Source organism: Etheostoma cragini, chromosome 10 (genome assembly GCF_013103735.1).
Source record: "Etheostoma cragini isolate CJK2018 chromosome 10, CSU_Ecrag_1.0, whole genome shotgun sequence".
Taxonomy (NCBI): Eukaryota; Metazoa; Chordata; class Actinopteri; order Perciformes; family Percidae; genus Etheostoma; species Etheostoma cragini.
In genome coordinates, this window is record NC_048416.1 from 10727268 (window position 1) to 10742210 (window position 14943).

The following is a 14943-nucleotide window of genomic DNA, read 5'->3' on the forward strand; positions in this document are numbered from 1 at the left end:
GGTACAGCTAGCAAGTACGGTCTCCCCAAGAACACAAGTCCGTTCTTTGCTTACTTGGTATTGAGAAACGCCCATTGTGTTGGTGGAGGCATGTTGTTGACCAGACAGTAAAGGCCAGTTTGAGTGACAGATCCATAACACACTGCACAGAGGCTCATCATGCTACTCTGACACAGGAATGTATTAGCGGCAGGTTGTTACAATATCTGTCGTCGTGGCGATCACGTGCTGGAAACAAAGTCATCTCCCAGGAATGTGTGCTTTCTTTTGATTAGTCAGGGCAGCACCTTGTTGGTAACGTTGCTCTGTGCTTTTGGCTGAACGGAGTGCTGGTCTGTGCTGCTGTCTGTGTGGACCTGACCTCAGACCTAATAATGCACTAAGCTCTGTGTTGTTGGCTCTCCCTTTAACACCTGTGTGCACAGACCTGCTCCCTGACATGCGCTGGCTCATCTGACTGCAGTGTGTGCACTAACTGTGTATTGGGCTGACAGATGTGCTGCGACGCTGACAGAGGACATCTGTAACGCCTTGCTTCAGGTGTTAGTGATGTTCCTCCTTCAAGAAGAAGACCTGAGAACAGTGTGTGGAAATGGTCTTGGCTAATGGATATTTACTCAAGTGTTGTCATGGAGAATCATATTACTTCATGACACATCCCAAATCAGTTTCTTTACTCTCATACTGAGCAAAATATATGAGGGAGATAGCTGCTCTGTCACATGGCTGTGTGTGTGTGTGTCTGTGTGTGTGTGTGTGTGTGTGTGGGTGCGTGTGGGTGTGTAAACAGGAAATGGTGGGATACATGATGCAGCAGGCTAAGATGTGAGAACGTGAGCTTGAAGCATGAAGCTTTGGCGAACAAGGTTAAAACAACAGTAATGAAGGTTTTGCTCATGATTAAACAAACTGTGGACATCTTGTTCTGAGTCACTGTCAAACTGTCACTGTTATTGCTGTTTATAGTCTTTCCTGTACCTTCATGGTGGGATAACAGACCTTCAGCACATGCACTCTGTACATGCATGCTGCACTGAATCTGTGATCGGGCCACATGAGACAAGAGTAATCTAACATTTCTTTCATCCAGTTCAGCTGAAAAATGGTTCCAACGTTTAAAACGAGTGCCTGGAAAGCTTTAGGTTGTTTCATGTTTGTATCATTATTTCCCATGACAAAACTATATTATTTATAGTAATAAAATCAATGTTACATTTGTATGTCAGTGACAGAGTGCTTAGCAAGAAATATTAAAACGAATGACGTGTACATTATCTGACCAGGCTGAAACGAACATTTGAACACAGATGTGTGTCATCTTAACTTTCATTACAGACGTACTGCATTGTGTGCATGGATGGAGCTGAAACCTTTGATCTGACGCATTTATCATCATCATTATCATCATCATCATCATCATCATCCTCATCATCCTCATCATGACACCACTGTCTGAAATCTGAAACGTTCATTTAAACTCACCAAAATGATGTTTAAATGAGCTGTTTTCAAAATGGTGAGTTCTATCAACACTGTGTGTGTGTGGGTGTGTGTGTGTGTGTGTGTGTGTTTGTGTGTGTGTGTGGTGTGTGCGTGTGTGTCTGAGGATGCTGATAAGCCAGCAGGAGGACAACACTGATAAGCTGCTATATGTAACTCATGCACATGTGTACTTACTGTGTGCACATTCACAATTACATGTTATGTGACATTCACAAACAAAAATATATGAACCTCTACATATATATAATTTTTTTTATATAGACATACATATATATGAATATATATAGACATATACATCCATATATATAAATATATATGTGCACAAAATTGTGAACTATGTTTGATCTCCCTCTCTTGTGCCTCTCTCAGACAGACACACAGACAGACATATAGACACATAGACACATAGACACAGACACAAACACACAGACAGACAGACAGACAGTGTGTGAGATAGACAGACGAGGTGGGGCTCAGGGGAACCGTACTGTTCAGGAGGGTTAGCTTCTTATCCAGCACACACACTTTTACATTGTTAATCAACCAAATCTCCACAACAGCTTTTTTTCTCTCTTGTCGTAACACTACTGTGAGCGTGCTGACTTTTGCATGTCGACCGGCAGGAAAATGGTAAGAACTATCTGTTTGTCAGCTATCAGGCATAGGAAAGATGCCTCAATGTAACTTTTTATTTTTTTTATTTGTAGGAGAGATTACAGCCAGGGCAAAATAACACACATTACATCTTAAAAATCATCACAACTGCGGTATGGGCTTTATAAGCATGTGCATATTTGTATGAACATAAACGAAGATCATGAAAACAAGAAGTGTTCAGGGACGGTTGTGTAAATATGTTAGTTTGGAATCGGTTGATGCTGGACAAAGGTCTTCTTTCTGTTGTCTTTCCTTTGGTTAAGCATATTTCTGTTGTTTTATGCTAAAATCTTTGTGCAGTTTGGCCCATCGATGGTCTAATTATTGTGTTAATATTGTGCTATATTCTGCCCAGATTCAAGTCAATACTCCTTTGCAGAAGCAATTAGTGTACTTGGCTTTGCTGTGTGTACAACTCAAATTTACTTTAAGAAAACCATTAGAAAGCTAAAGCTGCCTTTCACAATAACAGATCATTCACATTAAACCACTAATATAGTAAATATGTAACAGATAAGATCATTAATACCAAGTAAGACGCCTGAAAAACCTTTCAAGTAGAAGACATCAGCATTGTTTAAAAGAATTACAGAAATGTCCACTAACTCCTGGCAAAACAACAGTTAATAAAATGGAATATTGTCCTTACGGATATCATTTCTGTAAGTAATTTAACACACCAGTTGTTTGTATCATGCTCTACTTCTAAGTAAGTAAAGTTTTATTTCTATAGCACCTTTCAAAACCTAGTTCCAAAGTCCTTCACAACAGAACAAAAGAAGAGTACAGTACAAATTTACAACAGAACAATTACAAGCAGCACTACTCAGTAGCAACTAGCAGGCCTTGTTCAGAGGTATACAGCACTAGTTCTAGCATTCTAATGAACAAAAACATCACACTGAAAAAGTAGCTTATTTGTTTTAATCATACAGCCATTTTAGAATAAAATGGGAACAGGGCCTGGTCACATGCAAAGGTAAACATTGTGTAGGGGGTTGTCGGTTTATTACAAATTAATTCAACTTTGACCTGTGAGCCAATAGGAAGCCGTCTTGACAGTGCTGTCCTTTGAGGGGTTGGAGAGTCCAAACTGGAGCAAGCTAACGCAGCTTATTAGCTGTGTTGCACTATTTACTTGTACTGAACCTTCTCTGTCATCTCCTGAATAGCAACATTCACCAAGCTTACAGGCTCTCCTGTTTAGACGTGCAAATGCACATGGAATGAAGGTTTATGTGTAGATTAATGTGTGTGTATGTGATGATGTGCTTGGGTGAGAATGTGCTGGTGTTTGTGTATGTCAATATTACACATACAATATTATCACGATACTAATGTCACAATACGATATCACTATACTTATGTTGCAATACAGTATCATGGTACTTATGTCACAATACAATATTAGCATGTTACTTAAGTCACGATACAGTGTTGTTGCGATACTTCTGTCACAATACGATATTGCGATACTTATGTCGCGATGCAGTATTGTCACGGCACTTATGTCACTATACAATATTATTACAATACGGTACATACAATACATTGTTATTGTGATTACAAACATATTGCGATATTATGCAATATATTGCAATTTATTACCCTTTTTCCAATTTTAAAGGACATTTTTTTCCCATATGTTTTATCTAAAAATACACTTTTCTCAGTTGTTACAACTGCACCATCTGGTGGACTGAAAAGCAATTTATTGTATTATTCTAGAACCAAAAAGTTGAATTCAATAAAAGATTTATACTTGGCATCCGTGAATCGATACAGTATTGCCACGGAAAATATTGTGATACTATGCTGTGTCAATCCACCCAACCAGTCCTATTGTTTATAGGGTCTGCTGTGTACCATTGCTCTTTCTAGACAGTTTTGACGGTGTAAAGGTTTAATAAATGCTTCATTAATTTTCAAATGCACCCCTCTCTCTCTCTCTCTCTCTCTCTCTCTCTCTCTCCTCAGTGTATTTAAATGTCTGAAATGATACAGAAGTGACAGTTAGGCTAGTTCATATGGATTTATCTTCCTCCTTTTCTCTGTTTCCAGACTGACTCTTGATGTTGACCAGTCAGAAGTCTGGAGGATGATTTGAAGTAAACACACCTAGGTTTGTCTTGTTTTTTAACCGTTACTGTGTTTGGAGGTTAGGGGTTGAAGGCGTTAGTTTTCTCTTCCTAATCATCATTCTTTTGTCCTCACACTGACTAAAAGCCTCAGAGCTCAACTGTCTGTAAAGACAACAGTAACAGGAATTATTCCTCTGTCACTTTCTTACATAACACTTATCTCGGTAATTATAATGTGTGTGTAATGTGTGGGTGGTAGCTGCTGTATACTGTTTAATTAGAGCTAAGCAACACAGTATTAGATGAGGCAGATGACACAAACTGATGTACCAGTTCATACATCCGTCAAACTGAAATTATTTTATCTGTCTAAACCTTAAAACGCCTCAGTAGTTTAAAGTCAACATGCCGAAAGTACCTTGAAAAGATTAAATGTACTCTCTCTCTCTCTCTCTCTCTACATGACTGCGATTGAAGCTACGTAATGACTGAGTTAGAAGCCTCAGAGGTAGAGGAACATCCCCTACCCTACATGATCTTTGTGGTGGTCTTCCTCTTCTTCCTCACTGGACTGCTGGGCTTCCTCATCTGCCACCTGCTGAAGAAGCAGGGCTACCGCTGCCGCACCGGAGACATGGACGACCCAGACGAGGAGGAGGAGGAGGAGGAGGAGAAGAAGCTTGGAGGGAATGCAGATGGTGGGTTGTTTGTAAAAAAGTAGCTCTCATGTGATGGTACGTGTCCAAATGGACCGACATTTTTCAAGTTTCAAGAGACAGGGCGTAAATCTGTGGGCCATCATTTGATTTCTGAGGGTGGGCCCAATTTAAATATATTGTAGGTGGCGGCATGTGAGTGTGTTGATCAGGCTGATCATAACTCAGTAGCAGCTTATGTAGACTAAGTCAATTGAGAAATGGGTGAGGAACAAATCAGGATCTACTTGATAACTAATAAGTACTTTGCTAGTAATTGCTAATGCAGGATGCTAGTAATTGAATTAAATATATTGTAGTAGATACTGATTTTAATAAACGAGTTAGAGAACATCACAAGGGACACAAAAAGGCTAAGTGATCATAAGATAAGGATGAAGAAATAATGATGGACTAATTAGTAAATAATTAGTATTATGTATTACTTTACCTGGGGGGGGGGGGCAAATAAACAGTAACATACTGTATATTGAAGTCATTATTAATTAATGTGTCGTTACTATAATGTTGGGGCACTCAGTAGTTAATTCAGAAGGACTCGTAAAGAACGTGGTCAGTATGATCGATTCACAGATATCCATAAACTATCAATACTTAATAATCCATAAAAATAATATAGAATCTCCCAGTCTGTTTTCTATAACTCATCTGTATCTAATGAAGGCTTTAGTCCTCCATTAGGAATTATTAGGGACATTTTCTACAAGGTAGACCACAAATTCAGAGCAGAAAGTCTGCGTGTTGAAAGCACTGGGCAATAATCAGGCAGGGATTCAAAATATGCTCTTTATACCAAGAAACACCTAAAACACTGCAGACCACTGATTGGTCAGAGAGAATCGTCATAACCCACACATACCTGCCTTCTTTAAATCGCCAAGCCCCCATCCATAGTGAATGCAACTTTTTCATTCACTCAACCAAGATTTAAAAACAGCGTTGGCACTGAACCACGCTGTGGTCAGTTGACGAGGTGCAGACGTTCCTCCGTTTGGTTGCTGGTGAAAGAATCCATGAGAGCTGTGGGACGTTGAAGATGATATCACGGCAGTTTCTCGCGCCGTCGGTATTGCAGGCTAAGAATCCAGCCTGCTCTGATGGGGCACTATCTGGTCTGGGAAACCAAATCTAGAAATATACCTGGTAACTAAAATGAGTGTAGTCGAGTTAAGTGGAGCTATAACAATCAACCAGCATTCTAAAGCCTACTCCATATATAGAGGATGAGTGCTGATTGTTCGCGGCAGTTTGGAAATATAGCATCACACAAAAAGAGAGAGAACTCTACATTTTCTACATGTCCCGCAGAATGACATTTCATTTAGAATTTCCAACATGTTCACCTTTTGTCTGAGCATTCACAAAACCTTTTGTTATATCTCTTGTTGTAAACTCTTTGAACTTGTGTTGGTTGAGGTGTTTGGCTACTGCAACATGTCAAAGTTTTGGGTTTAAAGTATCAGTTGTTGTGCTGTGTTTCAGATGAGGACGAGGACAACCAGGACACGGTGGAGCAGATCCTCAAATGCATTATTGAAAATGAAGGTGACCAAAATAAGTGCTGAATAGCAGTTTGAATTGAATGTTTTCTTTTCTTTTAATTCATCAACATTAATCTGAACTTTTTAGTTGTTTCTGCATCTAATTTATGATCCTGTCTAAACTGTCATCCTGATGGTGCTGTTTTCGGAGTTGATCCACATTTGCCCTGCAATTTTATAAGAGAAGTATTTATCAGCAAATCCATCTACTAGTACTCGATTACGGCAACTCTTATATGGGTTCTTTCTTTTGTCACCTCTAGCTAACATGGAAGCCTTCAATGAGATGTTTGGGAACCAAAATGTATGTGTGCGCCATGACCCCAGGTAAGCTTATCCAACTGTGCATGTGACACATTTACTGTCTGTTGACTGCATGGTAACGTCACAAAGGTGGATGAGTACATTGAATTCCTTCCTCACTTGTAGCTTAAATGTCACAGAGTGGTAGTACTGCATAACGGTAAACCTACATGTGACTATTGTATAATCAACCTTTTAAAAATCAACATTCAGGGACTTTGCATGTTACTGCCTCCAAACGATGTCAAGGGTGAACAATTACAATTGTGTACAATTTGAAAGACTGATAATGTCCAATCCCTGATTTCCCTTGTCAACTGATCCCTACACACATAACATACTAGACACATACTACTAGAATAAGAACAATGTTCATGGTAATACTAATTATAATGTTGATGCCCAGGCTGCGTAAGGAGTCCATTGGTGGTGTTCCTCCTCATCACCATACAGTCCACTCAGGCACCGACCACAACTCCTGCCACCTCTGTGCCCAGGTCCGGTCTAAAAAGGGCCGACGACAAAGCCGAACCCCCCGCTCTAAACAACGACCTGGAGAGCAGACTGTCTTCTCTGTTGGCAGGTAACAGGCGATTAAACAACCTGTGCAGATTGCATGTAGTAGAAATATTTGATTCTGATTGTATCATGATCCCTTCAGGTTCCGAGTGACGCACACAGATAAGAAGCTCCACGGAGGTCCTAATCCATTGGTCAGTTCAGGGGACCAGCTGGACCAATCCCAGGACAGCGATGATCGGAAGGAGGGCGGGTACAATCTAAGAAGCATGTTCAAGGATGTCCGACCGCCTTTAGAAGGCTCCAATGGGGTTGCTCCAAATGTGGGAAAACGCAGGAAGAGTGTTGGCATATTCGGGCTGAGACGGGGCAGCGACCCTGTCGGCAATAAATTTAGAGATGGGACAGGCACAGAGAGTGGAGATGTTAGATTTGCTATTCAGCAGCAACCTGTAGTGCTGGAGGAAGTTTTGCAGGCAGAGAATATCGCTCTTGACCGTGGTACAAAACCTGGTATCAAACCTAAAACCGCACCCTCAAAGAGTCAAACGCTTGCTTCACCTCAACGTGAGCCTAAGACTTCAGGTCCTGTTAATTCTCCCTCGACCCAAAGTAAGGATCAGACCCAGGGCTCTACGTCTGCTCCTGAGAGGGGCGTTAAAGATGAGCCTAGTCCTGAACCTCATACCAACCTTTTGATCCCACTGTCTGTTGGGACTACAGCAGCTCTTGCCCCCAGCTCTCTTCACATCCCATCTCCTGCATTTAAAACAACAGAGAAACAAGGAGATGTTGGGGGTAAGGTGTTAAAAAATGAGGAGGCATTTGATCCTGGGCCGCAACAGACCTCTACACCTATTGCCCCCATGCCTGGATCCATTCCAGGTGTCACTCATACTGGTCAACCTGATCCCTGTTCCAGCACAGGTTTTCCAGTTACCCAAACTCCCCCTGACCCAAGCTCCAGCCCAGATCTGGAATCAGGTTGTGGTGCTAGCTTAGCTTTAATAAGCTTAGGTTCATCCCCACCATCTTCAGTCTCTTTGTTACAAACTCCTATGTCACCTGTGCCGTTCACACCGAGCCCTAAAATTAGTTCAAGACATACGCCATCAGAGGATGCCCTCACGCCAAGCCCCAAACTCCCATCAGGCCGAGCCATGTCTGGCCAATCCCCTGTTCCATCTTCATCCTTTGGAAAAAGTGCTAGTCCATTACAAGCCCGAACTCCCTCACCTGCTCTTGCTGCTAGCCCCAAACTTGACACCATGCCAGTATCACCACAAACCCCCTCTACTTCTCCAGCAGACCAAAACATGTCCTTTGGAAGTTCACCTCGTCCAACTTTAAAGCCAGGAATTGAGACATCTGTAAGATCCGTGGCCAAAGGAGATATGAATTCACAGCCATTTTCTCTGAAGGAACAAGAGCTGGAAAAAGCCGGAATCCAAAAGACAGAAGAAAAAACTGAAATAATCAGGCCTGGGATTCTCAAAACTGCTAAACCTCCACCAGTTCAGGAAGATTCTAAAGGTCCTGCCCATTACTCTTCCATTGATCAGCTTTCTAAAAACAGACTGAGCAGTTTGCCTTTGTCATCTTCCATTCCCCTGTCCCCCTCCTCACCTATAGGGAGCGTAACAAGTAGTGTGACCATTGTCAAAGCCAGCCCTGACAGCAAGAGAGAGTTTTCCGTTGTCACTATGGTGGAAGAGAAAGAATCCTCTACGTCAATAAAAGACAAGATAGGATCAACTTCTGAACTCCGGGTTGAATCCGAAAAAATTATTCCAGGAATTAGTCCCAAACTTAGTCGGGGAGGAGAGGTTTATGTTTCAGTTGTTGGACAACCTGAAAGTGAAAGTGGAAAGACTCCTGTAGCAGAGGTTAGCCCAAGGGTGTGCCAAGAGAAGGATGATATGGTGGAGATGGAAGATATTAGGGACTGCAAAGTGACACAGGTTGAAGAAGCAGAGGGGGTGGTGGAGGAGTTGGAGAAGATGGACAACACTTGGTCAAAACAGGACTGCTAGGTGGTGATATGGCTGAGAGACCAGCTCTGATAATTCAAAGAAAGAAGTGAAGAGCGGCACCATTCAGTGGACAATAGGAAATAATACATGTAGTAATAATACAATCAAGCAATTATGAACACGCCTTAAATTGAGAGCGAGACTGGATTGGCTGATTTGCTGTTTGACAGATGTGAAATGATCAGAAACTCTTCTACTGCTAGATTTATGATGGATGTTGCATGTTTTAGCCTTTTTTTAAACCACAAATCACATATACTTTATGTCATGGCTGACCATTTGTGAAAGATTTTTTTCTACTTTTATGGGCATTTGCTTCCATTTATGTCTGACCGGAGTCTACAGCCATTTCAGCAGCTTTGTGAGGCTGTAGGGAGCACGACCCATAGCTACATGCTAACGTCAGTATACTAACAAGCCCACAATGACAATGATATCCAGTATTGGACAATGTGGATTTTTTTGGGCCTGATGGTGTGAGATAAAATGTCAGAAAATCACCAAAGTTATTACAATTCATCCTGAACGGAACATGACTGTCTGTACTGCATTTCATGGCAGTTTATTCAATAGTTGTATAATCTCTTAAAAGCTATAGTGGCATTACAGGAACATTTAGGGAACCACCAAAATCACTTAGATACATTGTCTGGGAACCATGGTGTGTAGGAACTGTTTGCCAACCCCTTAAGATATTTCAGTTCGGGCGAAAGTGATGGACCCTCAAACTGAGTGAATGTCAGACTGATACTGTCAGACCCGACTGGCAGAATAACCCAAACGCAGACAAGGAGTAGCTCAATGAAAGTTTATTGAAACAACTCCGTGAACCAGATGACTAACCCAGGTGAAGCAGAGGAAAAAGCTGTGACCGCAGGGGAGTGAAGACAATCCGGAGGTGTAGAGTGTTGATGGTCCATAGCAGGATTACTGGATGTGCAGGCAGAGAAACAGACGTTACCAAATACGAATACAGACGTGAAGCATACAAACAACCAGCAAAAGTCAGCTGAGGCGCCAAACACATACTAGGTAGACTAACGATCCGACAGGGAGTGGATGTCAGGTCGCGGTATAAGAGTTGGTGGTGATGATGATGAGAAACAGGTGGGTGCTGGTGATTAGGCTGAGCAGGAACAGGTGATGAGTGAAGGAGGCCACACCTCCCCAGGTTGCATGGCAACAGGAACCATGATGCACAGACAGAGAAAACAAACATACAGACAGACAACAGGATCAGAGCGGGGGATGCCTGACAGGAACTGCCATCTCTGGAGCCGCGCCACTAGTCTGGCTAAAAATCAATGACTGGACTTTATGTTAATTGTCCTGTATTACACAGCTCAAGAGAGATTTCAAGAATTTCATGTCTATTGAATAGCAAATGGATGCAATTATTGCTACACGTAACCGGTGCTGCCAAAAGATAATGAAACAGCGATCTTGGAGAGCGTAACTTTGAATCTTATGTTAGTATCATTGCAGAGTGGAGTTTTCTTTTTACTAAATTGTTTAATAGTGACAGGCTGACCACTAGGCTGGCTGATGGATTGGTCTTGATGTTTAGTTTGCTTGGTAACGGACTGATTAGATTTGAATCATATCTGTGTGATTAATGTAGTGTTTTGATAACAATTATGATTGTTTATTGATATATAAAGGTAGCTTGGAAATCCAGACCCAAATGCAAAAGATTAAGGGTCTGGCATTAAGTAATGAAAATGCCCCAACTCAAGGGGCGGCACCAAGCACTCAGTTTGAAATCTCACTGCAGGCATTTAAATAACACCATGACCAATCACAACAATACGCAGGTAACGTATCCAGAGCCTCTTACGCTTAGCTACCAGCAGAGCTAACTGGTAAATTAGACTGTCATCATCTGTTTAGCTCGCCTCCGGCCCGCCTATATCAGATGCATCGTTGTGATTGGTGCAACCCGGCTAAAGGGGCTAGTTAAAGAGCAGCATTACTCACTGCCCGAGTGACTCGCTAAGCAGTTTCAAACTGTGCTCTAACGGGAACTCTGGATTTCCAGGGTATTATAATGGTGCTAAGGTCTGTAATCTTATCTATTGATCCTGCTGATTGTGTATCAGATCAACAGCACAAACACTGGGGCGCAACAGTGGCTCTATTGACAGCTTGGCCAGTGGAGATTTTAGTGAATTTGCAAATTCACGCAGTCATTATTGACCCTTATGCTATACTGTAGTGGCTTTTGGCAGTAGCCTGCAGAATGTTGCCAGGTTTTCATTCCAAGTTTTCCCCTATTTCCTCCAAATGTGAAGTGAATTTCCTCCACGAGAGTATAACCCGTATGACTGTTGACGGATCCACCCTCACTGCACAGGTTCCCTGTTAGTGATAGTACAGAAATAAGGACTCAATCTTTCACTGGCTTCCCACCATGCAATCAGTTATTTTAAACACAGGTCTTATGTGATGTTATTCTTAGCACCAGCAGACACCGTGTTGGCAGTCATTTATGTGACCATATAGACATATATTACCACTATAGCAGTAGAAATACAGTAATGTAATCAACCACTTCTACAGGTCAATATTCCACTGCATACTAGTCCCTCCAGTTACAGAATAGTTTTCTGGAAGTAATACATATCAAGTAAAAGATTGGATTTGTACTTCTTTCTGCTCATGGCATTTCGTAATGTGTTAGATATAAATTGAACCAAGAAAATGCAAAAGAATGGCAAATGATATCTACGATAGAAAGTATAGCCATGGACTCTGCACTACTGGTGATCGTAAGATCAAGCAGAACATGCTAATGCTTATGAAATAAGGTCTCAGAGTACAGAGACATGACATAATATGCTCTGCGGTCCTTAAAGCTGTGAAACCTAAAATGAATGTATTTTATAGTCAGATATAGTATTTGAAATTGGTCTCTACAGCAGTCTGGTGATATTGTACATTCGTGACTACAGTGGAACTCTCCATTGATATGCCTTCTGTTCACAAATTCAACATTAAATGTATCACCTGCAATTTTTAAAACTACTACAATAACAACACCATAATATACCCTGCAGCAATCATCTAAAGGTGTGGTCCAGAGTGCATGTAATGTAACCTCATGTCCATCTGGGAGCAACAATAGTAGTTAAACAGGTGGGTTTTGGGTTTGTTCAAAGCCCTTTGACTGGTTGTGTAAATGAAAAAAAGCGTTATCATAACCTATATCCATAGGACTGGTTGCTAACATTACAAAAAGATGAAGATCCAGGTTGTAAAAAACACATTTTCCTTTAAGATGGAACAAATTGGCTTCCAAAGCACTCTTTATAGATACAGGAAAAAGCAGGCTTCCCACTGCTTAGCTTTCTCAATGTTATGGTAATTATTAAGGATAAGTAACTTTTTAAGTAATGGGCAGAAGTATTTTTATATCAATCCAAATGCAGTTCATTCACATGTCTGTGTCTGAACTAGGTAGTTACTGTGAATGAGGAATGAGGAACCTCAGATTTAGAGGTGCTGATCCTCATCCCAGCCGCTTTACACTCGGCGGTGAACCAACCCAGTGAGTGCTGAAGGTCACAGGCTGAGGATGCCATCAGGACCACATCATCTGCAAAAAGCAGCAATGAGATCCCGAGCCCACCGAACTGCAACCGCTCCCCACCCCGACTACGCCTAAATATTCTGTCCATAAACATTACAAACAGGATTGGTGACAAAGTGCAGCCCTGGCGGAGGCCAAACCTCACTTGGAACGAGTCCGACTTACTGCTGAGAACCCACACACAGCTCTCGCTTTGGTCATACAAAGATTGGATGGCCCTGAGAAAGTACCCCCTCACCCCATACTTCCGCAGCACCTCCCACAGTATGTCCCTCAGTATCTCCCGGGGGACCCAGTCATACGCCTTCTCCAGATCCACAAAAAAACACATGTAGACTGGTTGGGCATACTCCCAGGCTACCACCAGAATCCTTGCAAGAGTGAAGATCTGATCCGTTGTTCCACGACCAGGATGGAATCCGCAGTTTCCTCTTCAATCTGAGGTTTGACTATTGGCCAAACCTTCTTTCCAGAACCTTGGAGTAGACTTTATAAGGGAGGCTAAGAAGTGTGATACCCTTGTAATTGGCACACATCCTCTGGTCCCCATTTTGAAGAGGGGAACCACCACCCCAGTCTGCCACTACTTAGGCACTGTCCCAGACTTCCATGCAATGAAAGTCTGGGACAGATGCGTGTCAGCCAAGACTGCCCCTCCACACCCATAGCTTTCAACATTTCTGGACAGATATCATCAATCCCTTGGGCTTTGCCGCTGTGGACTTGTTTGACTACCTCAGCGAACTCCACCAGGGAAATTGACGACAATCCCCCATCATCCTCCACCTCTACCTCCACCACAGAGAACGTGTCAGCTGGATTTAGGAGTTCCTCAAAGTGCTCCTTCCACCGCTCTATTACCTGCTCAGTTGAGGTCAACAACGTCCCATCCTTACTGTACACAGCTTGGATGATTCCCCTCTTCCCCCTCAAGAGGTGGTGAACAGATTTCCAGAAGCACCTTGGTGCCGACCGAAAGTCCTTCTCCATGTCTACTCCGATCTTCTCCCACACCCACTGCTTTGCCTCTGTCACGGCAGAGGCTGCAGCCCTTTGGGCCAGTCAATACCTTACAGCTGCCTCCGGAATCCTCCATCTCGGAAAGTCTCCTTCTTCAGTTGGACGGCTTCCCTGACTACCGGTGTCCACCAGGGTGTTTGTGGGGTTACTGCCAAGACCACAGCTGCCCGCCACCTCTTCAGCAATGGAAACTTTGAACATTGCCCACTCAGGTTCAAGGCCCGAGCCTCCACAGGGATGCATGAAAAGCTGAGTTGAAAGTCCGTTGGACAGGGGCCTTCTCCAGACATTCCCTATATACCCTCACCACCCGTTTGGGCTTACCAAGTCTGTCCAGAGCCCTCCCCCAACCCCTGATCCAACTCACCACCAGATGGTGATCAGTTGACAGCTCCTCCAGGGTCTTTAAAAAAAATAATCCAGTTTGTCACTTACAATCAATTTGCCTCTGTGGTTGTGCTCAGGTTTTCAGACACCTGCCTCTGAACTTTGAACCACAGAATAGTGAAGGTGAATGAAATTTCATTCCCAGATAAATTCAGTGTTAAGGATGAAAACATGTACGTAATGTATATAATTTCAGTGAAATGAAGCTATAAGACAGCAAGTACGGCCATCCCTCTTGAATGTCATAACAAACACAAAAAGGGAATCTTTATTTGTTAAGATTAGCTGGCATTCTGCCCTGTTGACAATGCAGCCGAGCTCTGGCCCTGCAGACTCCGGCTCTCCAGAGACTGGTTCCAATAGAAGGAGTTTATAAGACACAGCTCAAAGGTTAAAGGTCATAGGTCAGCATCTCTTCCTGGCCTTTATGGGAAAGAGGCCTGTAGTCTGCTGACCCTGTTTTCCTCTCAATGCTTGTCTATTTTTAGATATTTCTATTCTATTTTTAGAATGGGACCAATAAATAGATACTGGTCAGCTTGCATTATATGTACCTGTTGCCGCCCCGGGATCTGGGGAAACTTGTGTATCATA

At 42.5% G+C, this 14943-nt stretch overlaps 1 protein-coding gene across 3 annotated transcripts in view; it reads left to right on the plus strand.

Moving 5' to 3' along the window:
* Positions 1-9809, plus strand: part of rell2 (RELT like 2) — a 12766-nt gene extending 2957 nt beyond the window's left edge. The window contains exons 1-7 of one of the 3 annotated variants that reach the window (XM_034883247.1): positions 1886-2133; positions 4222-4282; positions 4719-4939; positions 6440-6502; positions 6762-6825; positions 7208-7384; positions 7463-9809. In XM_034883247.1, coding sequence (XP_034739138.1) covers positions 4726-4939; positions 6440-6502; positions 6762-6825; positions 7208-7384; positions 7463-9353 — 2409 coding nt within the window. In that variant the 5' untranslated portion in view covers positions 1886-2133; positions 4222-4282; positions 4719-4725 and the 3' untranslated portion in view covers positions 9354-9809. Of the gene's footprint in view, positions 1-1885; positions 2134-4221; positions 4283-4303; positions 4940-6439; positions 6503-6761; positions 6826-7207; positions 7385-7462 lie in introns of those variants that run through there. The other 2 variants (XM_034883249.1, XM_034883248.1) reach the window with 2 other exon arrangements.
* The last annotated feature ends 5134 nt before the right edge of the window (positions 9810-14943 follow it).